The 26,273-nt window shown below is 42.8% G+C and overlaps 1 protein-coding gene across 1 annotated transcript in view; it reads right to left on the bottom strand.

Moving 5' to 3' along the window:
- CNTLN (centlein) overlaps nt 1-26,273 on the bottom strand; it is a 396,875-nt gene that overhangs the window by 73,292 nt on the left and 297,310 nt on the right. Inside the window, exon 20 of the mRNA XM_075825669.1 lies at nt 9,771-9,974. Coding sequence (XP_075681784.1) covers nt 9,771-9,974 — 204 coding nt within the window. The remainder of the gene's footprint in view (nt 1-9,770; nt 9,975-26,273) is intronic.

Below are 26,273 nucleotides of genomic sequence, written 5' to 3'. Positions count from 1 at the left end.
GAAAAACTGCCTTTTCTCCTAGAAGTCTTTTATTATAGGGAAAAAAAGTACACATATGTGGTATCACCACGTTCATAATGACCCAAACTATAGTTATTTTTCCCGCACGGTGAACACCTCAAGAAATAAATAGAAAATGCCAGAATCTTTATTTTTTGGCCACCACCGCAACCAAAATATAGAATAAAAAGTGATCGAAAACTCGCATGTGCCCCAAAATAGTACCAATAATAACTACAACCCGTCCCGCAAAAAACAAGCCCTTACAGAGCTTTAACTAAAAAAATAAAAAAAGCTATGTATCTCAGAATATGGCAAAACAAAAAATAAATGTAAAAAAAAAGTGATTTTATTGTGCCAACGCTGCAAAACGTAAAAAAAACGATATACATCTGGCATCGCCGTAATTGTATCGACCCACAGAATAAAGTAAAATTGTCATTTATAGACCATGGTAAACACTGTAAAAAAAAAAAAAATATAGAATAAAAAACACATTGTCAGAATGCTTGGTTGTTAGTCACCTTGCTTGCCAAAAAATGGAATAAAAAGTGATAAAAAAATGGCATGTACCCCAGAATGCTACCAATGAAAACTACAGATTGTCCGGCAACAAATAAACCCTCACACAGCTCCGGTGGAAAAAAAAAATAGTAGTTCTGACTCTCAGAATATGGTGATGCAAAATGTGCAGAGTGTTCCAAAAGCGGATAAGATTGGGCACCATTTATCAGTGTGACACCGGCCACACATCTGTGAATTATTATTTATTTATTATTTATTTCATTATACCCTCTGCTTATGCCCTGACATACTCCGCACAGCTTAAATATGCCCCCATACATGGTACTGTTGCACAACGGACACTGCCGATTGCCGACGAAACCCATTGACTTTAATAGGTTCCGTCGGGGTGCCCGCGATTTTACCGGACACAATAGCGCAGCATGCTTCCATATAGTCTCCGGTAAACCCTACCGGATCTGCGACGGAAGCCCCTAATGGAGCCTCCGACACAGATGTGAACAGAGCCTGAGCTCTAATAAAAAGTTGTATGTACGAAAAAATGGTACCAATAAAAACTACGGCATCTCCTGCAAAGAATAAGCCCTCACACCGCTCAATGGACCAAAAAATAAAAGTTATAGCTCTAAGAAGGTGGTGAAACAAAACAATTACATTTATTTTAACAAATATTTTAAAAGTAGTAAAATTTTAAAAAATATATATAAATTTGGTATCACCGTAATCGTATTGAGCCGCAGAATAAAGTTATTAAAACCACAGAAAAGGCCATACTCACAGATTAGGTGGTGGGTAAAATACCCGTTCCAAACAGGACGCAACCAGGTCAGAGAATGCTGTTGATGGGAAGTGCCCAGGTGTGTTTAAATAATGATAGCCACTCCCACTATCCTTGAGGGGAGTGGTGTGTTGGGCATGGAAGTAAATGTGTAATAATAATAAATAAATAATAAAGTACTGTGTATAGTGCACATGTGAGGTATAGGGGACATGACTAAGTGTAGTGTGTAGAGATCAGGGCTGTGAGTGAAACAAAAACGTGAGTGTAGTGTGTAAAACATGGAGGCATAGTGTTTGGATAGTGAGGCACAGCATATATCGCCGAATAGCAGCCTATTTATAACGCCCATATTGTAAGAGAGCGGGCTGCCCTGCATGCAGTGCCAAACATGCAGCGCCCGGGTCTTATGATGCTGGGATAGCCTGGTGTGCGGATGTTTGGCACTGCATGCAGGGCAGCCCGCTCTCTTACAGTATGGGCGTTATAAATAGGCTGCTATTCGGCGATATATGCTGTGCCTCACTATCCAAACACTATGCCTCCATGTTTTACACACTACACTCACGTTTTTGTTTCACTCACAGCCCTGATCTCTACACACTACACTTAGTCATGTCCCCTATACCTCACATGTGCACTATACACAGTACTTTATTATTTATTTATTATTATTACACATTTACTTCCATGCCCAACACACCACTCCCCTCAAGGATAGTGGGAGTGGCTATCATTATTTAAACACACCTGGGCACTTCCCATCAACAGCATTCTCTGACCTGGTTGCGTCCTGTTTGGAACGGGTATTTTACCCACCACCTAATCTGTGAGTATGGCCTTTTCTGTGGTTTTAATTACATTCTATGTCCCATTTTTTTGTATATCGCAGAATAAAGTTAAGCTGTAGTTTTTACCGCACGGTGAAAGCCATAAAAACGAAACTCAAAAAACAATGGAAGAATCACAGTTTTTTTCCAATTTCATCCTGCAAATAACAGTTTTTCGGTTTCCCAGTACATTATATGGTAATTTAAATGGTGCCAATAGAAACTACAACTCCTCCCGTAAAACATAAGCCCTCACACCACTCCATTGATGGAAAAATAAAACAGTTATGGCTCTTGGAAGGCGGGGGTGAAAAACTAAAATGAAAAAGCAAAAAATGGCTTATTCCTGAAAGGGTTAATCAATTTTTACGAAAAACAAACAAACACATGTGGGTAAAAATGCTCACTACACCCCTTAAAATGCCTTAAGGGGTGTAGTTACCAAAATAGGGGTCACTACTTGGGGGTCGTTTTACTTTTTGACCTCAGAGCCCTGCAATTGTGTGCCAATGCTGTGAAAATCACCATAATAGGCCTCAAATGCGCATGTTGCTCTTCACTTCTGAGCCCTGTTATATGTCCAGGCAAATGATAAATGCCTTAAGGGGTGTAGTTCCCAAAATGGGGTCACTTCTTGGGGGCTTCTGCTGTACTCTGGTACCGGACAGGTTCAGTGACAGCAGGTCCTGCGTGTCTCTGAGCTACTATCGATCACATCTAAGTTCATAACTTAGATGTGATTGATTACAGATGGATCCTGCGTGTCAGAGACATGCAGTACCCGCTTTCACTGAACCTGTAAGGGCTTATTTACACGAACGTGTAATACGTCCGTGCAACGCGTGTGATTTTCACGTGCCTCGCACGGACCTATGTTAGTCTATGGGGCCGTTCAGACAGTCCGTGAATTTCACGCAGCATATGTCCTCTGTGTGAAACGCACGACATGTCCTATATTTGTGTATTGTGCGCGCATCACGCACCCATTGAAGCGAATGGGTGCGTGAAAATCACGCGCAGCACACGGAAGCACTTCCGTGTGACGCGCGTGATTCGCGCAACAGCAGTCAAAACTATGAATGTAAACAGAAAAGCACCACGTGCTTTTCTGTTTACAAACATACAGAGTGTCATAATCATATGGTGATGACACACGGAACTGTTAAGTGCCTTTTGCGTGCGCAAAATGCCGCGTTTTTTGCGCGCGCAAAACGCACACGCTCGTGTAAATCCGGCCTAAGTCCCACTAACCTGACAGATTCAGGTTCTAGCGCACGATGCAGCTGCTCTGTATAAAGAATACAAAACAGCTGTATCTCAAAAAGTAAAAATATTTTTTAAGAAAAAGTATCTTGAAAGTTGGTGCAACTTTCAAAATACTTGGGAGAGCGCTGAGCCACTTGGTTTCTGATCGGCTTTTCTCGGAAAGCCCAGCAATTGGTGTACAGGCTCAATAAAAAGCCTATGAGCTCGTGCACCAACTGCTTATGTGCTTCTGCCTCTTCGTACACCAACTTCTGCCGCTGCCGTGCTTCTGCCACTTCATACACTAACTTCTGCCGCTGCCGTACTTCTGCCACTTCATTTTAGCGATCGGTGGGGGTCTCAGTGAACCCCCACGGACTAAAATTTCTGACATGTCACTATGACGTCAGAAGTTATTTGGATGTTTAGTTACCCCTTTTTTTAGAAAAAAAACCTTGAATTTTTGAGATTCAGTTCTTGAATCAAGATGTGATCGCTATTAACTGGATCCTGCGTGGACCAGTGTACACCAGAGCCACCAGTGCAGCTTACCTGACAGATCGGCTTGGACGTCAGGATAAAGCTTATACGTATACAGGATACAAAGAAGCTGTATCTTAAAAAGTAAAATTATTATTTTTTTAAATAAAAAACAAAATTAAAAGCTGCTTAAAATCAAATAAAACAGTGACCTATTAGGCCTCATTTACACGAGCGTAATATACGCGCGTGCTTTTCACGCGTGTCGTACGCACCTATATTACTCTATGGGGCAGTGCAGACGATGCGTGAATTTTGCGCAGCGCGAGTGCGTTGCGTAAAACTCACGACGTGTTCTATAATCGTGCATTTTTCGCGCATCACGCACCCATTGAAGTCAATGGGAGCGTGAAAACCACGAAGGTCGCACGGAAGCACTTCCGTGCGAACTGCGTGATTTGCGCAAGAGCTGTCAAACTCTGAATGTAAACAGAAAAGCACCACGTGCTTTTCTGTTTACAAACATCCAAAAGGAGTGTCTTAGAGATGAGCGAACCGAACTTCACCGGGTTCGGCCGAACTCGTTTTGACTGAACCCGGCAAAAAATGTTGCGGTACGCGACGTCAGGAGACAGTCACTGTCCAGGGTGCTGAAATAGTAAAACTGGTTCAGCACCCTGCACAGTGACTTCTGATCCCAATATACGTGAACGTGTACAAAAAAAAAAAGTTCTGACTTATCGATAAAACTCCCGGCTTCTTCCTCCAGTCTGACCTCCCGAGATGACAATTCAGTCCAAGTGACAGCTGCAGCCAATCACAAGCCAAGCACAGGCTGCAGCGGTCACATGGACTGCCGCGTCATACAGGGAGGTGGGGCCAGATGTCAAGAGAGGCGCGTCACCAAGGGCGCGTCACCAAGGACGCGTCACCAAGGACGCGTCACCAAGGCAACGGCCGGGAAGTTCTCGGTAAGTACGAACCTCTTTTTTTTTTAAACAGGTTGCTCGATATGGTGATCGGAATTCACTGTCGAGGGTGCTCAAAGAGTTACTGCCGATCAGTTAACTCTTTCAGCACCCTGGACAGTGACTGACGTCGACTAGCCTCATCTCTATGATGGCGGCTGCGCGAAAAATCACGCAGCCGCGCATCATACACGGATGACACACGGAGCTGTCAAGTGCCTTTTGCGCACGCAAAACGCTGCGTTTTTTTGCGTGCGCAAAACGCACACGCTCGTGTAAATCAGGCCTTAATTTAACCCCTTCCCGACATTTGTCATAAGTATATGTCATGAAAAACCAGTGCTTCCCACAAAATGTTGCATACTTACAACAAACGGAAGGCACCGGCTCAGAAGCTGAGTCGGTGCCATCATCCCCGGATGTCAGCTGTATCTTACAGCTGACACCCTGCTGTAATGGCGGGGACCGAAGTTAGCTTCGATCCCCAACATTAAACCCTTAAGTGCAGCAGTCAAAAGCGATCGCTACATTTAAGGTGTTTACAGCTCATCGGCACCCCAGCAATGAAATCGCCAGGGTGTCGGTTGCTGCAATGGCAACCGGAGGCCTAATCGTGGCCTCCTAGTCTGCCTAGTACGGAAAACTTCCAGCCCCCGCCCGGAGGTGGGGCCTAAAAGGATTCCGTAGCCGTCGGCAAGATGGTGCCGGATCAGGAGATGAGACGACGTCATCAGCGGTGGATGTCAGCTGTAGGTTTACAGCTGACATCCACCTATAACGGCAGTACCAGAGCTAGCTCCGATCCCTGCCATTAACCCCTTAGATGCAGTGATCGAAAGCGATCACCCCATCTTTCTGGTTGTCAGCAGATCGGCAGCTCTGCCCTGCAATCGCAGAGCTGCTGACTGCTACTACGGCAACAGGAGACGTAACAATGGCCTCCTGCTCTGCCATTACGGAAGCCGATTAGGCTCCGCCCGGAGGCTAAGCCTAATCGGCTTGCGGTCAGTGAATAACATAGGTAGTGCAATGTATTCGAAAAATAATCTGACAGTTGGACCTTCAAGTCCCCTAGTGGGACTAAAGAAAATTTTAAAAAACAGTAAAAAAAAGTTTTAAAAAATATAATAAAAGTTTCAAGTAATAAAATAAAACACAATTGCCCTTTATCCCTTATAAAGTCTTTATTATTGAAAAAATATAATATAAACCATACATATTTGGTATCGCTGTGACCGTAAAAATATTATGTTATTTATTCCACGCGGTGAACGGCGTAAAAAAAACACGGAAAAAACAAATGCCATAATTTCTGTTTTTTGGTCACTTTGCCCTACAAAAATTAAAATAAAAAAAGTGACCAAATAGTCGCATGTATCCAAAAATGGTACCTATAAAAACTATAGCTCGTCTCGCAAAAAACAAGCCCTCATACAGCTCCGTCGATGAAAAAATTAAAAAAAGTTATGGTTCTCATAACTTGGCGACAGAAAAAAAATACATTCTTTTTACAAAAGTAATTTTATTGTGCAAAAAGTTGTAAAACATTCAAAAGCGCTATAAATTAGGTATTGTGGGAATCGTACTGACCCGCAGAATAAAGTTAACATGTAATTTATAACGCATGGTGAACGCTGTATAGCAAAAAACTAAAAAAAACTGCCAGAATTGCTGTTTTTTGGTCACATTGCCTCCCAAAAAATAGGATCAAATGTGATCAAAAAGTCGCATGTACCCCAAAATGGTACCAATAATAACTACAGCTCGTCCCACAAAAAAACAGCCCTCATACCACTACGTCTGTGAAAAAATTAAATTAGTTAAGGCACCAATATGTCAGGAAATAAAAATATGCGGTTGTGCAGACCCCAGGGGAACATTTCTTCTGTTTCAAGAGGCGATTTATCGAGACCCTAACTTTAGGGAACCAGGAAGGGGAGGACTCGAACATATCTGCTGGAAGTGAGGGTGCCCATATTATACCAGCAAAATTCCCCAAACTGCAAAGGTGCGGAGTGTGGGCCAAAAGGGGGATAAAAAAAAAAGACACCATTTATCAGTGCGACACTGGCCTGTGCATAAAGGATTGCTTCACAGCGTAACACACATCTATGGATTATTTTATTGTTTTTTTTACCCCCTTATTATACCACCTGACTATGGCATTGATGTACTCTGCACAGCTTACATATGCCCCAACATTATAAACTGAAATACCAGTAAAACTCCAAACAAAACTATTACCAAGCAAAATCTACGCTTCAAAAGCCAAATGGCGCTGCCTCCCTACTGAGCCCTACAGTGTGCCCAAACAGCTGTTTCCTTCCACATTTATGGCATCGCCATACCCGGGAGAAACCTTTTAACAATTTTTGGGGTGTGTATTTCCAGTGGCACAAGCTGGGCACAACCTATTTGCCACTGAAATGGCATATCTGGGGAAAAATTTTAATTTTTACTTTGCACCATCCGCAGCGCAATTATTTATGGAAAAGACCTGTGGGGTGAAGATGCTCGCTACACCTCTTAAAAAATGCCTTGAGGGGGGCAGGTTCCAAAATGGGGTCACTTCTCAGGGGTTTCTTTTATTATTTCACATCAGAGCCCTGCAATTCTGAATCAATACTTTGTAAGTCGCCAAATTAGGCCTCAATTTCGCATGGTACTCTTTCACTCCTGAGCCGTGTCAAATGTCCAGGCAAAAGATTAGTGCCCCATGTAGGGCGATTCTAAAACCGGGAAACACAGCATAATAATTAGAGAGCTGTCTTGTTCTAGTGGCACAAGCTGGGCACCACATATTGGCATATCTACGGAAAAAATCCCATTTTCACTCTGCATCATCGAGTGCACACCAATTTCTGCAAAACACCTGCAGGGTTAACATGCTCACTACACCCACAGGTGAATACCTTGAGTGGTGTAGTTTTCAAAATGGAGTCAATTCTGGGGGGTTTCTACTGTTTTGGTCCCATGAGGGCTTTGCAAATGCGACATAGCGCCCAGAAACCAATCCAGCAAAATCTACACTCCAAAAGTGAAATGGCGCTCCTTCCCTTCTGAGCCCTGCCGTGTGCCCAAACAGCAGTTTATGACCACATATAGGGTATTGCTGTACTCGGGAGAAATTGGTTTACAAATGTTGGGGTGCTTTGCCTTCTTTATTTTTTGAGATAATGAAAAATTTTGAGCTAAAACTACGTCTTATTGCAAAAAAAATGTTTTTCATTTTCACTGCCCTATTCAAATAAAATCTATGAAACACCTGTGGGGTCAAAATTCTCACTACACCCCTAGATTAATTCCTCAAGTGGTGTAGTATCCCAAATGGAGTCACTTTTGCTTAGTTTCCACTGTACTGGTACCTTAGGGGCTTTGCCAAAGCGACATGGTGTCAAGATACCAATCCAGCAAAATCTGTGCTCCAAAAGCCAAATGGCGTTCCTTCCCTTCTGATCCTTGCCATGTGCCCAAACAGCAGTTTATGACCACATATGGGGTATTCAATTTTAACAGTATCATAAAGTACAATGTGTCACGAGAAAATAATCTCAGAATCGCTTGGATAGGTAAAGGCATTCCAAAGTTATTACCACATAAAGTGAAACATGTCAGATTTGAAAAATGAGGCTCTGTCAGGAAGGTGAAACGTGGCCAAAGCGGGAAGGGGTTAAAAACAAAATTGGTTTCAAAAGTGTACATAGCCTTTAAAGCTTACTGCATTTTTCTCTGATTAGCCAGTATAACAATAATGTAATTTACTAGCTAACATGACACTGCATTATTTTGCCAAATATATATAGAATAGAATGTTGTATAAATAATCGTAATACATGTGGTCATAAAAAATAATTCTACAGAGGCAGTCCCAGTTTATAATGTATCATTTTTGCGCCTTTGTCCTTTTTTAAATGATTCTTTTTGGAGCACAAAGAATAGAAAAAAATGAATCGTTTCAAGTCCTAAAGTTCAAAGTTCATTTATACTGAGCTTTCAGGCATATTCATTTTTTTAAAATGTATCTGAACTAAAACATTGTGCTGCAGCAGTGACAACCAGTTTGCCATTTGACCATGGATCTTAAAACATCTATGATAATTACATGAATAAATGATCTGCAGCAGTCTGACATGTACTCTGACTATACTGTTGGGGCATTCTGGCACTATTCATAGACAGAAGTAAAAGACTGGGGATGCTTTAATAAGAACGAGAACAGATGTTTAAAGGGACAAAAGTAACAGGGATCATGTGTATTGGAACAATCAATGAGCTAACGCAAGATCAAAACTAGACATGAAAGAATCCGAAACCTGAAAGCTTTAGCAGAAAGAAAAGAAGAAGAAAATAGTAGATCAAAACTTCAACCTTACTAATGACCCCAACACATGTATGAGCTGCTGTCCAATTTCTCCCATCACATCAGCTTTTTTTTCTATTGTTCTCAGCTGTCCTGCAAAGCCTTTAGTCCCGGTTAGCACTGGCAGTATGGAGCTCTTTAAGAAACTGGCATGGCTCAAGATCATAGATCACATGGTAGCCGGAGCTACATGAGTATTAAAATTAAAAAAAATCCTCCCTCCTGAGCCTAATATCCCGACTTGCTACTATGGTCTCGGGCCCTCTGATCACAAACTGCTTCTTAAAGGCAGGAGTTCATTTAGTCCTTTGGAAAGAAGCCTCCTTGACTTTCTCCTCTGAACTTCATCTACAAATGCATGACTTTTCTTTCAGAACAAGATTTTCTTAACAGTGAAAGAATAGCCATGCGTAAAGCAATATAAGGCAATGTGAAGTCTGTTAAAAGCCATCATGGACAAGATACCAATAACAAACAAAGCAGCAACCTAGAAGAACTTTACACAACATAGCGTTCAATAAAGGATGCATTACTTTTACACTATTGTGGTTCAGGCCACTTTGGAACATAATCCTCGTTTTTACCTTTAGTTTGGTCTGAAGTTGTTTCATTTCCACATCTGTGCTTTTAGAGGGTGTTAAAGGCGTCACTACAGGTTGATCCAAGGCCACTGGGCTCACTATTTCCAGTGACCTTTTGGCTTGGGACAGCTGTTCAGTCATCTGCTTTACTGTTTGTTCCAAATTTTCTTTTTCCCGCTGAACGTCAGCTAAGTCTGAACATAACTTCTGTTGATTTAAAAGAAAAAAACGTTTTTATTGCAGAACTTTTATAACAATTATAAGTTATAGTTTATTTTCATATTCAAGAACATCAAAATACTTCTTACAGATATGCAGGGCCGGTTTTAGGCAAAGTGTGGCCCTGGGCAAAATTACAACTGGGGCCCCAAACTTAATTTTTTTTATCAACAATATGTGTTTTTGGGGCCAACCCTTCAGCTATATAGAAATAATGCGACGACCACTCTTGATGGTGTAGTCAAATGTGTGGAATAAACCAAAGATCAATATTACTAGTATATAGTGACCATATAGTGGCAGATACCAGTCCTATACAGGCGCTCTGTAGACCATATAAGTGATTACAGTACAGGGATGTACAGTGACTCACTGATGACGTCTTCTTACATTGGAGTCGTTCGCTTTCCCTTTTTGTATTCATCTGGCCCAAACCGCCATGACGACTCCTTCCAGCCACGAATCACCTCTGCAGAATATGCAACACAAACATCTTTGGTTCTTCGCTTTCCCAGCACCCTCCCCACCCACTGCAATAACTCACCATTCATAGTGCCCCAGGTGGAAATAATAATTCTCCCTCTTGGTGCCCCACACTGTAATAGTACCCTCCGCACACTACTAGTGCCCCCTTTGTGCCTCACACAATAATAGCGCCCTAGCTACACAGGAATGCTTCACTAGTAGTTTGTTCCTCCTTTGTGTCCTCATATAGTAGTTAAGACCCCTTTGTGTCTCCATGCTTGTTTGGTCCCCTTTGGTGCCCCTATATAGTAGTTAGGCCCCCTTTGTGTCACCATATAGTAATTTCAATTCATTTTGTTGCGCTCATATAGTAGTTAGGCCCTACTTAGGCCCCTATATAGTAGTTAGGCCCCATTTGTGCCCTCCATATAATAGTTAGGCCCCATTGTGCCCTCCACATTGTAGTTAGGCCTTCTTGTGCCCTCCATATATGTGTGTTTGACCCCCCCTTGTGCCCTCTATATAGTAGTTAGGCCTCCCTCATGCCAATATATATGTTAGGCTCCCTTTGCTCCCTTCATATAGTAGTTAGGCCCCTTTCTACCCTCCATACAGTAGTTAGGCCCCTTTGTACCCTCCATATAGTAGTTAGGCCCCCTTGTGCCTTCCATGTAGTAGTTAGGCCCCCTTTGCGCCCTCCATGTAGTAGTTAGGCCCCCTTTGCACCCACCATGTAGCACTTCATGGACACGTGTCCTTTTTCAACCGTACTATATAAATTAGGCCCCCTTTGCGCCAGTAAAAAAAAAAAAAAAGCACCTAACCCCGCTCCCACGATGAGCGGATAGGTCCTTTTCTGTGGTCCAGCGTCTGTGGCGCTATCGCGACACCGGCATCGTGACATCATTGCGTCACCAGCGCCGGGACGCTGACATCCTCCCGACCTCTAGTAGGCCACAGGCCTTAAACAGCCTGTGGCCTACAAGAGTAAGCATCGGAGCAGTTTGCTAATGGCGCGGCTTGAGCGAGATGCAGCTTGGCGCCTGCTTTTCTCTCACAATCTGATGTGGCTGCCCGTCTGCCTGCTTACTTTCACTGTCGGATGGGCGGGCAGCTAAACAGCAGTGGTGGCGCTGAAGGCTGGGGGCCCCTTTGGAGATAAGGGCCCTGGGCGATTGCCCAATCCCCCCCCCCCCAACGCCGGCCCTGCAGATATGAAGGCTCATGTGTTAAAGATTTTTTTTTTTATGTCATTTAAAAATATTAGTGTTCAGTGTCTTAATTCTTTGTTCTTATATTCTCTAATTACACTGCTATATAAAATATACCTTCCACTACTCTAGACAGGTAAGATGTAGATATTGTTGTATTTGGTTGTCATAACAACAATGTAAATTACAGAAATCTAGAGTAGGAAAGGTTATCAGAATATCTCAGTAATGCAAAGCCAGGCCTGTGACTTCAAATAATAGCTCAGCATAGAAAATATATATATATTTTTTATAAATTAAAAAAAAAGTCACAACCAGCGCAATCTTGAAATATCAACAGTTTACAGAAAATCTTAACCAAGTACAACATTTATGCCACGTCTCTTAATTATATATTAGATTATTATTTGAGTCCATAGAATGATAGTCTGCAATTCTAACATATGCAGATAAGTATTTGTCACCTCTAGGTCATCCTGAACAGCTTGCTAATACAGTTTAAAACTTCCTGCAAAACACATTAACCTCTGATGCTCCTTCGATGGCAATGTAATTTCCCAGTAGACTGAAGTAACTAGAACTGTACTGACATAGGCACCCACTTTGTCCTGCCTCCCCACTATGTTGTAGATTTATTTCTAACAAAGTACTCAAAATGACTATATATCCAGTTTACTTTTGTCATTTTAGACTAATAAATTAGCAAACACTACTTTGCAAATGCAATTATTTCCCAAACCATAGAGGGAAAATATTAACTCAACATAAAGAAACATAACGGGAGTTACATACTATATACATATAACCCTACTAAAAAAACAAAACAATAAAACCACGTCTACAAATTACAATCAAGCAACAGGTTGGAGGTTAATGGTCTACACTAAATGCTCATGCAAATTGTATAGAATGAACAAAAAATAAATAAATATATATATATATAGACAACACGCCTGCATACATACATACATATATTTGGCAAGGACGTGGTGGGCGAGGCACAGTTAGCGCCGACCTGCAAGAAACCTGTGAGGAAGGAGATGTGAGTGCTCAGTCTGTTGCCTGTGCCTCTATTTGTGTGTGTGTGTGTGTGTGTGTGTGTGTGTGTAAGTGCCTTTATATGCATCTGTACAGTGGCGTAGCTATAGGGGTCACAACGTTCGTAGTTGCAACCGGGCCCCCAGGTCCACCGTTGCCACACAGCGCTGACTTCACTTCCAACTGTATTTGCGTCCTCAGCATTCACTGTGCTGCGAGCGGCTCAGCGCAGGCAGGCGCGATGTAATGACGTAATCGCGCTTGTCTGCGCCGAGTCACTCACAGCACAGACCGGAGGAGAAGGATTCTCCACCTGTCGTGGGAACGGGGATAGGTAAGTAATTATGTTATTATTTTTCTATTAGGTACATGTGGGGGCATTATACTGCGTATGGGTGGGGGGCTCATATGGTAGCTGCTGAGGGGGCATTATACAATATGGGGGGGCATTATAATGTATGGGACCGCTAGGGGGGCATTATAATGTATGGGACCGCTATGGGGGGCATTATACTGTATGGGGCATTATATTGTATGGAGTGCATTATACTGTATGGGGCAGTTATGGGTGGCAATATACTGTGGGGCCAGCTATGGGGGGCATTATACTGTACCCCCATACAGTATAATGCCCCCCATAGCTGCCCCCACAGTATATCTATGGGGGCAATATCCTGTTTTGGCCGCTAGTGGGGGCATTATACTGTGTGTGGGCAGCTATGGGGGGCATTATACTGTGTGGGGGCAGCTATGGGGCATTATACTGTGGGGTCAGCTATGGGGAGCATTATACTGTAGAGGCATTCATGGGGTCTTTCGGCAAGGCGGCTGGGCATAGGCGTGCACATGAGTCTGGTGATGTTGGGAAGGGATAGGGGGGCCCAAGCTGAATTCTTGCACCAGGGCCCATGAGCCTTTAGCTACGCCCCTGTAGCTGTATATATTTCTGTGTGTGCATCTACTACATGATGTGTGCTCAGAGTTATCCCTGTGTGTTATCTGTGGTGTTACATAGGACTTTATGTAACATCTCCTACATTATCTGTACTCCGAGTTATCACTGTGTGTAGGGCTGGGCGATTTTGCAAAAAAAATTAAATCTAGATTTTTGTCAACCCTATGGACTATTTTTGATTTGATTCACAATTTTCTTATTTTTAGGACTAATTAAGGAATTACTGTGCATGCAATTCCCTTATCTAAAAAATAAAAAAAAAAATACCAAGATACAATTCGTTTACATAAGAGAATTGCAGGCATAGTTGTCCAATAATATATATTGATTATCAGGACTTAGCTGCTAGGTGTGATCACGCTAACTTATAAAAGGAACAATGCTGATAATCATCATATATAAATTTGGTTTAGAGAATAAGAAGAGCAACTATGAGTGCAGAGGAACACCAGGAACAACGAGAAATAAATTCCCAAAACAGGGTGTTAAGAAGGCAAACCCCTGACGTAAGACAAGTAAGACAAGCCTGTAATGAACAACCTCGTTCTCAAACAGCACAATTATAAATACTTATCATTCCTTTTGCTAGCAAACCCGTGTAATGGGTTTTCTATACTAGTATATATATATATATACACACATCCACATACACACACAAACAGATATGTCCTTCCTTAACTTATCTCTAAACCCAACATATCCTGATATGTATGGTGCGAGATGTTAAACGATTTAAGAAAAAAAACTGTACCTCCAACGGATGCCCTCTGTGAGTCATCCGTGGCCGGTAGACTCCCATGTAAAAAAAACAAAAAAGAAAAACCTTGCACAGTTGACGTCAAATGCCTCTGATGGATTCCATCCGTCGATCATCCATCGCCCATTAACTCCCATGTTTAAAAAAAAAGTTTTTTAAGGCTATGTTCACATCTACGCTAGGTTTTCAGTTATTCTGTTCCATCATAGGAACAGCATAAAGAGAAAAACAGTAGTGCTGGATCAGTTGCATGACTAAAACCAATGGCGCTCGACAAGACACTTTGACTTTATTGGGTTCCGCCGAGTTTTCGTAATTATGACGGACAAACTAGTGCTGCATAATGCACTATTTTGTCAGGCAAAAATTAAGTGGAAATCTGAAACGGAGGCTCAGACGCAAATGTGAACAAAGTGTAACGCAATATTTTTTTTACTAGGGATTGCTCTGTCGGATGCCATCCGTTGCCGATCGACTCTCGTTAAAAAGGCATATAACGTATACTTTTTTTATTACTGGATGGCGCGAGATTAACCTAAAAAGGTTAAGGATGGACACGTCTGTATACACACAATTTTTAAAACTCAAGCAGCTTACATGAAAAATATATTTCAGGACTAACGATCACATTTACGGCATGTACTTCATATACCATCTTAATCTTGGAACACTAGCCATTTATAGATTTCTGGTGTCTATTAAAAATAAATATTGTTTTAAAGCTCTATTCTGTAGGTCTTGTAGAGGAGGAATAAAATGGAGCAGCTGTTGTGGGTAATATTTTGTTGGATGATCTTCGGTTGTGTTTCATCTCCTGTGTACACATCATGCCCAGTGAACCTCACTCTATATAACCTTGACTGGGGATTGATGTACTTAAAAGGTAAAAGCCAAGCTGGAAAAGGATACAATAACAGATGCTGGTTGTTTATCTCCACTGAGTAGGACTTACCAACTTATGTAGCAGCCAAAGTGCTTCGGGTTCATTTGCACAAATGCAGTGTTAAGGGACTACTTTTATTAGAAATGTAATGAAAATGGCTACAAACAGCTAATTACTGTTAGCTCAGGCTCAATTGACATGGCTACATTGACTGCTGGAAGGGATAGGTCACCACATCATTATGCTCAATACTCCATATACATTAGAGGAAAATACACTTGTTATTGAAATTTAAATATAAAATTAATTTTGAATAATATGCAGAGTATCTTATCCTCCACTTATTAACAGTGGGGTCCCTGAGAAAGTGGGCATTTCCCCAAACAATTGTATACAGAGGAGTATGACAAAGATCAGGAGGGCCTTGTTCACACAGAGTTTTTTTGAGACATTTTTGACACGGAAAGCACGTCGGAAAACGAGCCAAAAGACGTCCGAAAATTGAAATGATTTCAATGGGAGGCGGAGGAGTTTTTTCCCGCGAGCGGAGAAAAACACTTGCGGGAAAAAGAAGCGACATGCCCTATCCTCGGGCGTTTACGTCCCTGACCTCCCATTGACATCAATGGGAGACCGAGAAAGCGTATTGCGCTGCGTTTTTTCCAGTGGCGCTCAATGGGTGCGAGTGAAAAACGCGGCAAAACGGCGTGAAGGCAGATCAAAATCTGCCTGCAAAAAACTCAGTGTGAACATGGCCTAAAGCTACAAATGCAAATATTTTATATATTTGTCTGTGGATTTACTAAACAAATAGTACAAAATATTTCTTTCTTTCTGTTGCTTATATTGTGCCAACATATTTTGCAGCACTGTACAGAAGTTGTCATCACTCACTGGCCCAAGTGGGGCTCACAATCCGAAAACATACAGGTAGAAAATTTAGAATGTGGGAGGAAACCAGAGGAAACCCATGAAAACACAGGCAACAGTGATAACCACTAAGACACTGTGTACCGATAAATATACAAACTAAAACAGGCCCAAAAAAGTAGGTTAATAAGAATGTTGCATGTATTTAACCCCTTTAAAGCCCTGTGTCCCTAACAGCCCTATGTCCTATATGGCGAAATTATGGTGCGAGAAACAGTGGCGCCCGCGCTCTCTCTTGCTAGTAACGGCTGTATTATACAGGGTGGGCCACGAAAAATAGAACCCTGTGTCCCTTGTGTGGTTTGTACGGGATAATGGAAGAATAACATACAGTACTTACACCAGGGGCAGACATAGATAGCTGAGGGACCCTGAGCAAGAACAGTATATGGGCCCCTTGCTTTGCATTTATATGCAATATAACAAATAGAAGAAGTTTGCTTTAATATGACAGTAGGCCCCTTACCTACTGGGCCCTGTGCAGCTGCACAGGTTGCACCAATGGTATGTCCACCCCTGACTTACACGTTACAGGACATGCTGGAAGTTGTATGCATCATCAGCTATGTAAAATTGTGCCTCTCATGTTCAGGAACGCCTTCTGCAACACAACATGTTCCATATTCAGCGGAAGCCACAACCCTCATCGTATGTTCTTCTGTGAATGCCGCATAAACTCTGCCCGTGTGCGCGACGTATGGCATGTTGTCCAGTCTTGTCGAAAGAAACAATACTCATGCTCGTGATCAGTTAACTGTGCAAACAATTGCTAGAAAATATCCATGTACACAGCTGTGTTCACATTTTCATTAAAGAATATTTGACCGACAATCCGCGTGCCCGCGACCAGGCACCAAACGCCAATTTTTGGATCATGAGGTGGCTGTTGGTGGATCTTGTGTGAATTTTCTGTGTGCCAGTACCTATTAGATGGAACCACGCTTTATCAGACATGATGTATTGCAACCGGTCCAAATGGCTGTCAACTACCATATCCAGTAGCCAATTGTAACTCGGTATTGCTTTACGTGAAGCGATTTCAGTACACGTCATCATGTTATTCTGCTGACATATGCCTGATGAGATAATTTTCGCATCAATTTTCTCGGGCTTCTCATAATCCTCTCCTGGAGGATGAAACCAGAGTTCTGATTGGTTGCTATGGGCAACAAAGAGAGTTTTACTGTAAGACAGTTATGACGTATGAAACCCGATAAGCAATATTCTGCACAAACCACACAAGGGAAACCGGGTTTAGTTTTTTATGGCCCCCTCTGTACAACAGACACCTCATTCTAACAGCAGTATCGGAGATTATATGCCGCAGTCAATAATGAATCACGGCTCCTAAGTGATTTTACAGAAGAAGGGAGCTTACTCTGTTAGCTCATCGGCATCCTGCGATGCGATCATGGGGAGACGATGGGTTTCCATGAGAGCAGGACACCTAACAATGGCCCCAGATATGCCATGTATGAGAGCCTAGTAGGCCCTGCCTTAAGAAGGGCCAAATATGCTGTCTGTCAGTATAATACTGACAGGCATAATACATTGCCATATATTATAGAAGAGATCAGGGGATTACATGGTCAAGTTCATAGAAAAATTAAAAATATATTATTTTTTTCTTCATTTCAATATGCTTTATTATGGTAAAAATATTTTTAAAAAACTGCACATATTTGGTGCAGCGACCGGTACTATAGAACTAATTTATCCCGCACAGTGAACACGATAAAAAAACAAAAAGCGCCCACGACATCGGTTCATACATGTGACCCTTTACTTGCAGATATCCGAATTATAGCATATCCCCTGTGATAGCGATTATTTGTTCTTAGCAGGCTTTGTTCTTGAGTCTCCCACCCCTAGGTGTCACTTGGAGCCTTTGGGCTCTTCTTTCTCTTACCCCTGAAGCCCTCCCTGCTTTACCCTTCTTCTTGCCTATCCTCTGAACACCTCCACCATTCCCAGTCCTCAGTGTCACAATCATTGTACTACCATGGCTAACCTTACTGTTGTATCATTGAATGTCCAGGGTCTGAATGTTCCAGAAAAGAGATCCTCAATACTCTGACTCCTGTGGAAGAAAAGGGCTCAAGTGGCCTTCCTTCAGGAGACTCATTTCCGCACAGACCAACTACCTTCTCTGCGGAACTCTAGGTTTCCTGAGGTTTATCACAGCACCTCCTCGGACTCTAAAACCAAGGGCGTATCCATTCTCATCTCCTTGCCTTGGGAATTCCTGGGATGTCACACAGATGACGTGGGCTGGTACCTATTCCTTAAAGGTAAGATCGCAAACTCCACATTGACGTTTGCTAACTTATACCTCCCTAACTCGGGTCAACTGACACTCCTGGAAGAGGCTCTTAATGCTTTGTAAGAGTTTGCGGAGTGGACTCTGGTACTAGGGGGTGACTTTAACTTACCATTAGAATTATCATTGGACACAACCTCATCCCAACTCCATTCACCAAGACCCCTAAACCGTCTCCTGTGCCGCCTACTCCACGCACACCAGCTAACAGATCCCTGGCGTATCTTTCACCCCAAGGACAGGAACTACACTTTCTTCTCTCACCCACACAACATGTACTCCCGAATGGATTACTTCCTCCTCCGCCATTCACAGTGATCGCTCCTTTCCTCTGCCTCAATAGACTGCATATTGCTCTCTGATCATGTGATGATAATCTTATCGCTGTCCCTACCTTCCCTCCACCCCAAGCCTTGGCAGTGATGCCTAAACTAATCCATGCTGCAGGACCCTAAAATTTTGGAAGAAATGGCAAACAACCTTCGCTTCTTCTTTGACACTAACACTACAGACGACTCTAAACCACTCTCAGTTTGGGAGGCACACAAATGCGTCATAAGGGGCTCCCTAATACGTATTGGCTCCCGACTTAAGAAGGAAAGCTCTGCAGCCTTCTTAGAATTAGTAGAAAAAATCCATACCATGGAACAATCTCATAAACGGTCTCTAGACCCCAGGACAGGTGCGGAATTAACTTTATTGCGGGACAGACTGCGTACTCGAACACTCTCCGCAGCTAAAGCCACGCTCCATAAATGCTGCAGACACTACTTTGAATCAGGTAACAAACCAGGCTGGATGCTGGCGAAGGCCCTACCTGCACAGAGAGCACACGTATATGTCCCATTCGTTAATACCCCCATATGTCCCATTCGTTAATACACCTGGAAAAACCACAGACACTTTACGCTCCTACTATTTGGAGCTATACAACCTGCAGATAACTTCTGGCTACCTACCCCCCCCCCCCCCCCCCCAACCCCAGATTCAGTACCATCAGATCTGATCTCCAGACCTCCGGTTTGGGTCATATCCCACCGAAGGCTATGTAAGTGTTAGAGTCTCCAATTTCGGAGGAAGAGTTTAACTTGGCCCTCAAATAATCCCCACCGAGTAAGGCTCCGGGCCCTCATGGCCTATCATTACCCTATAACAAGAAATTTGCCTCCTTCCTCATCCGCCCTTTCCTAGCTGCATTTAATGCCATCCCCGAAGGCAGAACGATGCCAGTAGATACATTGAGAGCCCACATAACAGTAATCCCGAAAGACGGTAAGGAACATGCCCTCTGTAATAGTTACCACCCCATCTCCCTTCTCAACCTAGATCTCAAACTATTCTCCAAGATCTTATCCACACGACTCACTCCATTCCTGTCCACAATAATCCATGGGGACAAGACAGGCTTTCTTCCAGCGAGAGAAGCCGGAGATAATACTATCCGGGCCATTAATCGAATTGAACACATCACTACCTCCTCTGTCCCAACCTTCTTGCTCTCCACGGATGCCGAGAAAGCATTCGACCGGGTTGACTGGTTGTTTCTCCGGGAGACTATCTTACATAGGTCTAGGCCAAAGCAGGCTTAGCTGGATTTGGAGCTTATACTCATCTCACTCGGCATCCGTGAAGGTCAATGGCCACACTTCCTCCTCTTTCCCTATTACTAACGGAACCCACCAGGGTTGCCCGCTATCCCCCCTGATTTTCATTCTGTGTCTAGAACCCTTCCTTTGTCACGTCCGTAATAGCCCAGACATCGTGAGTGTCGTAGTCGGAGACATGCCATTCAAGGTAGCAGCATATGCTGATGTCCCCTTGTTTTACATTTCCCACCCCCATATCTCGATACCCAACCTATTAGCCCGAGTTTAAAGTATTTGCATCTCTGTCCAATTTCAAAATAAACTTTCAAAAATCGGACAAACTCAATGTATCCCTTCCAACCCAATTGGCGGTAGCCATGGCGGATTCCTTCCTTTCAGATGGGCTCCCAGCTTAATCAAATACCTAGGGATATACCTCACAAACAAGCTCTACGAACTCTACTCCTGTAATTACCCTCACCTCCTACAATCAAGGGGGACCTTGACAAATGGTCCAAAGGGACTTTCACCTGGACTATATAGGTAAATCCTGGCTCAAATGACCACAATGAATATTATTAAGAATGAGTATTTTTCAGGCTGGAGCAGGCAAAAAGTCAGGTAACACCTGGAATAAAACAAAAGTAAATCAAGTTTTTCACCGCTCGAACAGCACTGAGAAACACAGTCCAACCTGTAGTCTTATAGACGGATCTGCTCAGTCCACAAGCAATAGACAACCCACAGTCCAGAGAAGGTGTATGCAGTTCTGATCCTTGTAGTCCCACGGAGCTCTACACCGTGTCCCGATGCTCAGGCTCCAGGCAGGATAAATCCTATGACTAATAAAAAAGGAGAAATAGTGCAACACCCTCTATTTTTTTTGCAATAAGATTTTGTTCCATACTTACAGGAAAATAGAAGAATAAAAACATTGGTGATTCAAATAAAATCAATAGCAGCATGTCAAACAAACTCGCCCGACCCAGGGTTTCAACCTACCGGCTTCCTCTGGGGCACTTATTCTTCTATTTTCCCGTAAGTATGGAATAAATCTTGCGTATTGCAAAAAAAACAGAGGGTGTTGCACTATTTCTCCTTTTTTATTGGAGTCATAGGACTTTCACCTGGTTCGGTCGCTGTTCCATATTCAAGATGAACGTGTTACCTCCCCTGTTGCACTTCTTTCCAGCACTCCCCATACAACTGCCACGCCTATTTTTTAGCTTCCTCTCCTCATTACTAAATCAACTTCATTTGGTCCCATAAACCGTCTCGCATCGTCCGCACGACCCTCGCCCCGGAAAAAGCATGACGGAGCTCTGGGGCTACCAGATATCCATTTCTACTATCAGGCAGCGCATCTGGTTTGCAATCTAGACTGGTGCGGTCATGGTACTCTCAAACCTTGGGTAAAACTAGAACAATTATTTTCACAGCCCCTATATGCCGCCCCATGGATGCTAGACCAACTCACATCACATAATATCCCATCCACTTATCGGACCCACACTACGTGTAGCGTCACTCCAATTGAAACGCTGCAACATTTCCCCTACCCGATCACCACTTTATTCCATAATAGACAACCCGTTTCCCACTGGGCTGTGAGCCGGGTCCCTTCAGCCAATGACGCACCATCCGCGAGACCCAAGCCCGTCACTACATTGTCAACGACAGCTGGAAAAGATATCACAACTGACAGAAAATACGGACTCGGGACACCTTCCTTATTGGCAGGCTTCCCAACTCTGTCATTTTTTACTGTCCCTCCGCCCCTCCTCCACCTATGCACTATGACGGGGCACCTGCGCCACACCCTCTCTCTAACATATAACCTGCTGAATTCCCCAGCGGAAGATTCACACCCTCCATATTTGTTCAAATGGGCGACGGACCCTAAACTTACTTTTACAGCAGACCACTGTTCTCGGTTGTACACAATGACACATCAATCCTCCATATTGAGTAGAATTCAGGAAGCGGGCTTTAAGATACTATGGAGATGGTACAGAGTCCCCTCCAAACTCCACAGTTTTTACCCAGAGGTCTCCCCTTTATGCTGGAGGTGTGGTATCCAAGCAGGTGACCTCTTACATACCTTTTGGAGCTGTCCCAGGCTGACTCATTTCTGGAACAATGTCTGGCACGTCACCTCTAAATTTTCTGACTTCACACTCCCCAAGTCACCTGACTTCTTCCTGCTTCATCTGTGTGACATCCCTATCTCTACACACAAGAATTCGGTGGTACGTCACTTAGTTAATACGGCTAGCGCATGTATCCCGGCCTTGTGGAAGCAAGATGACCCACCTACAATGCACCATTGGTTTCAGAAGATCCAGGAAGTTAAACGCATGGAGGAGCTCACGGCCTCTCTACGGAACACACATGACAAATTTGTGCGCTCCTGGTTTCATTGGGTGAGCTTTGAGAACTCGCCTTATTACATCTCCTTGTTATCTTTTTTTTATTTTTTATAAATTCTTTTATTTTCATTTTGAACATTAAGCATACGATAATAAAAGTGCAAACATGAGAAGGCACATACATCGGCACGCAGGCCAACATAAAGTAGCATTGTAAAAAGTGGAAAAACTGCGTCGAACAACTGAGAAAACGTACAAGAAAACTTACTAGTTATAAACCGTCAAAAGTTGACATTTGCGTAAAACAAGAAGAATAATAAGATAAGAAGGAAGTAGAGACAAGCAGAAAGGGATATAGGAAGGGGAGGAGGGGTATGAGACCAGCATAGAGATGAAGACCAGAAGGATTGGAGTCAAGAGGCAACAATGGTCCTAAATTCCGGTGAGGACTGAAATCTAATCCAATGGTACCAGGTTTTGATGAATTTAGTATGGGTATCTCTTTGTTATCGTAACGCCATTCCCGGTATGGGGAAGATGTTTATTGGACGGATGCCGAGTACTGCCCCCATCTCCCTCCCTACCCCCCTTTCCCTATCACCCCCCCCCTTCTCCTCTTAATTCCTCTTCGAGGTTTCTCCCAGTCCAGTCTAAGTGGACTATTAAATTGATTTGCATTGACGAACACTCTGACCTTTGTTGTTTTTTCTTATATGTTTACATGCTGTATTTGCATATCACGAAGTTGTGAAATTATTTTTTAGCTCTTTATTACCTCTCCCAAAATCAACACTCATACAGCTCAATAGACAATACAAAAAAAGAAAAAAAAGTTATGGCTTTTCAGAATGTGGCAACAAAAAAACAGATAATCCAAAAAGAAAAAAAAAAATTGTGCAAAAGTAGTAGACAAATTTGACATTGTTGTAATTGTAAGGGCCTGCAAAAGTAAGATAACATTATTTATAGTGCACGATGAACAATGTAAAAACAAATGGCGGAAATGCTGTTTAGTTTTTTTTCATTATGCCCCTTCAAAAAATTAATAAAAGCTAAGGGGGTATTCCTATCTATCCATAGGATATGCTACACATGTCCGATAGATGTGGATTGCAGAATTGTGTTGATAGACGCGGTCCTAGAGGTGGGACGATAGATGCAGGTCCAGAACGACCATAGAAGTGAAAGAGAGTAAAAATAAACAGTGTAGCACAGTGCGCTATGCTTTTTCCATAGCTCCAGATTTACAGAAACAGAGTAGCAAAACACGCTTGGCTGTTTCCAGAAAACTTGGCCACCTCGAAAGTCAGTGGCCAGAGAACAGCAACAGAATGTAAGGGGTTTAGAGGGCGCCGTTCTAGAGATAGGTGCGATTCCCAGAGGTGAGATTCGCATCTATAGTAGATGGAACAACCCCTTTAAAGGGGTTTTCCAAGATTGTACAAAATTTGGAAAGCATTATGCTTCAATAAAATAAGCAATACTCACCTGTGAAATCCCCCACTCCTCTAGCGGTCAGCGCTATTCTTTGTTTCCTATGCTGCAGCAATGACATTCCCATATACACACGTTACCGCTAAAGCCAATTACTGGCCTCTCCGGTCTCGTGCTGTACACCGCCGAAACCAATTTATTTAACGGTTTTAACTTAATTTTTTTTATTATAATTCCAGTTAGACATATTTTCTACTTTCTCTAAAAATCCCTTTAAGACCCAAACTGGGACGCATTTTAGTTTAAATTATTATATTGAAGTATATAGAATATTTTATTTTTAAATACTTTCCTTGGGGCTGCGATATTGGAAGTACACACATCCTGCAAGTTTGATCTTTAAAGGCAGTACTGCAGGGTGTGTGTGCTTTATGGCAACTGCAATTAATGGTAGTCAATGGTCAGAAAAGTGTCAATAGTCTCCAGCGATGAAATACAGCGATCCTACCCCCTATAAGTGGCACTGGACATAAATACAAAGCTATATGTGTATAGAGTTGTTATCCTGCCTTATCTAGGCCTGAAGCAATACAGTAGAGTTGTAGTCATTAAATTCCAAGCCCTTGAAATGATAATGAAATCTTTGCTGACCCTGTTCCAGTCTACACAGCACAGATAAAAAGTAATTTTTAGTAGATTCAGGACGCAGGCTTAAACAACAAAAAATTAGAAAAAAAATTATTTACTAATTATGTAGTGGAGGGTTTAACACCACTAGTTCCAGTGTTCTAGGATATACGAGGGATGTATATTTATTTTGTACCCTGGTAGTCTAAGGTAAAATAAGGGGTTCAATTATTGTAGTTTACTCACCTCCCCAGGCTCTAACGAGGTCTATGGTCTGGGTGTTCTGTCTGATAGGAAGATAGATAAGGGCTTGTCCACACGTAACGGAATTGCTGCAGAAAATTTCGGCAGCAATTCCATTGAAAGCAGCAGACTTTCCACTGCGGCAAAAACGCACCATTTCCTGGGTTTCTGACAATGGGTTTCAGAAACTGGTGTGTATTTTGCTGCGTTTTTCACAATCCTAGGAGATGGTGACATCTCCTCTGAAAAACGCAGCAGGTCCACTTTCCGCAGGAGGAATTGACATGCTGCGGTCTGAAAAATACGCACCGCAGGTCAATTTCTGCTATGAATTTTTTCACAGCGTGTGGATGAGATTTGTTAAATCTCACCCGCTTTGCTGCTACTGTATTCTGCTGCGTATTTTCCATTAGCAATTCCGGACGGAAAATATGCAGCAATTCCGCTATGTGTGGACAAGCCCTAAGATGTGCAAACCAAGTTCATCCTCCTCTCATGCCCTGCACTGATCATAGAGATCAGTTCCTAGTCGGGAAATAGATGAAAGTGCGGCTATGAACAATTGCACAGTTTGGGTATGTGCACACACACTAATTACGTCCGTAATTGACGGACGTATTTCAGCCGCAAGTCCCGGACCGAACACAGTGCAGGGAGCCGGGCTCCTAGCATCATACTTATGTACGATGCTAGGAGTCTCTGCCTCGCTGCAGGACAACTGTCCCGTACCGTAATCATGTTTTCAGTGGTCCTGCAGCGAGGCAGGGACTCCTAGCATCGTACATAACTATGATGCTAGGAGCCTGGCTCCCTGCACTGTGTTCGGTCCGGGACTTGCGGCCGAAATACGTCCGTCAATTACGGACGTAATTAGTGTGTGTGCACATACCCTTTACATCCTAATTGGGCAGACTGCATAATAAGTGCGGGGGGAGGACGACGGACCAGGGAATAAAAAAGGGACCCACCATAGTTTTTCTGCTTTTCGAAATTAAAATATGTGTTATAACTAAAATATTAAGGCCACAGTCACACGACAGCTGTTCAGGCTGAAAAATACAAGGCTGATTTCAAAAGAAAACCGCCTCTGAAATCCAGGCGCTTTTATACCTAAACTTCAAAGCGGTTTTATTTTTGTAAGCATTTTTGAGACATATTTTCAAAGCAATTTTTTATGTGTCAATGGGAAATATTAGTTTTTTAGACCCATTTAAGTAGTGGCATGTCACTTCTTTTTTACGAAGCGGTTTTTAATTCAGCAGTGTAAAAATACGACTTGTACGATCTACACAGCCTATTTCCCATTGAAATCAATTGGAAGTTGTTTGCAGGCGCATTCCAAGTGTATTTCGAAGCATAATTTGAGCATTTTCCTTGAACATGGCCTTAGGATTCCAAAGCATTATTGCCAGGCACCGAGATGAAGCGTCATGTGGCATGAAACGGCTGTTGTGACGGTCTTTTGGTAG

The sequence above is a fragment of the Rhinoderma darwinii genome, chromosome 1 (genome assembly GCF_050947455.1).
Source record: "Rhinoderma darwinii isolate aRhiDar2 chromosome 1, aRhiDar2.hap1, whole genome shotgun sequence".
Classification (NCBI taxonomy): domain Eukaryota; kingdom Metazoa; phylum Chordata; class Amphibia; order Anura; family Rhinodermatidae; genus Rhinoderma; species Rhinoderma darwinii.
This window is presented reverse-complemented; position numbering and strand designations above follow the sequence as displayed.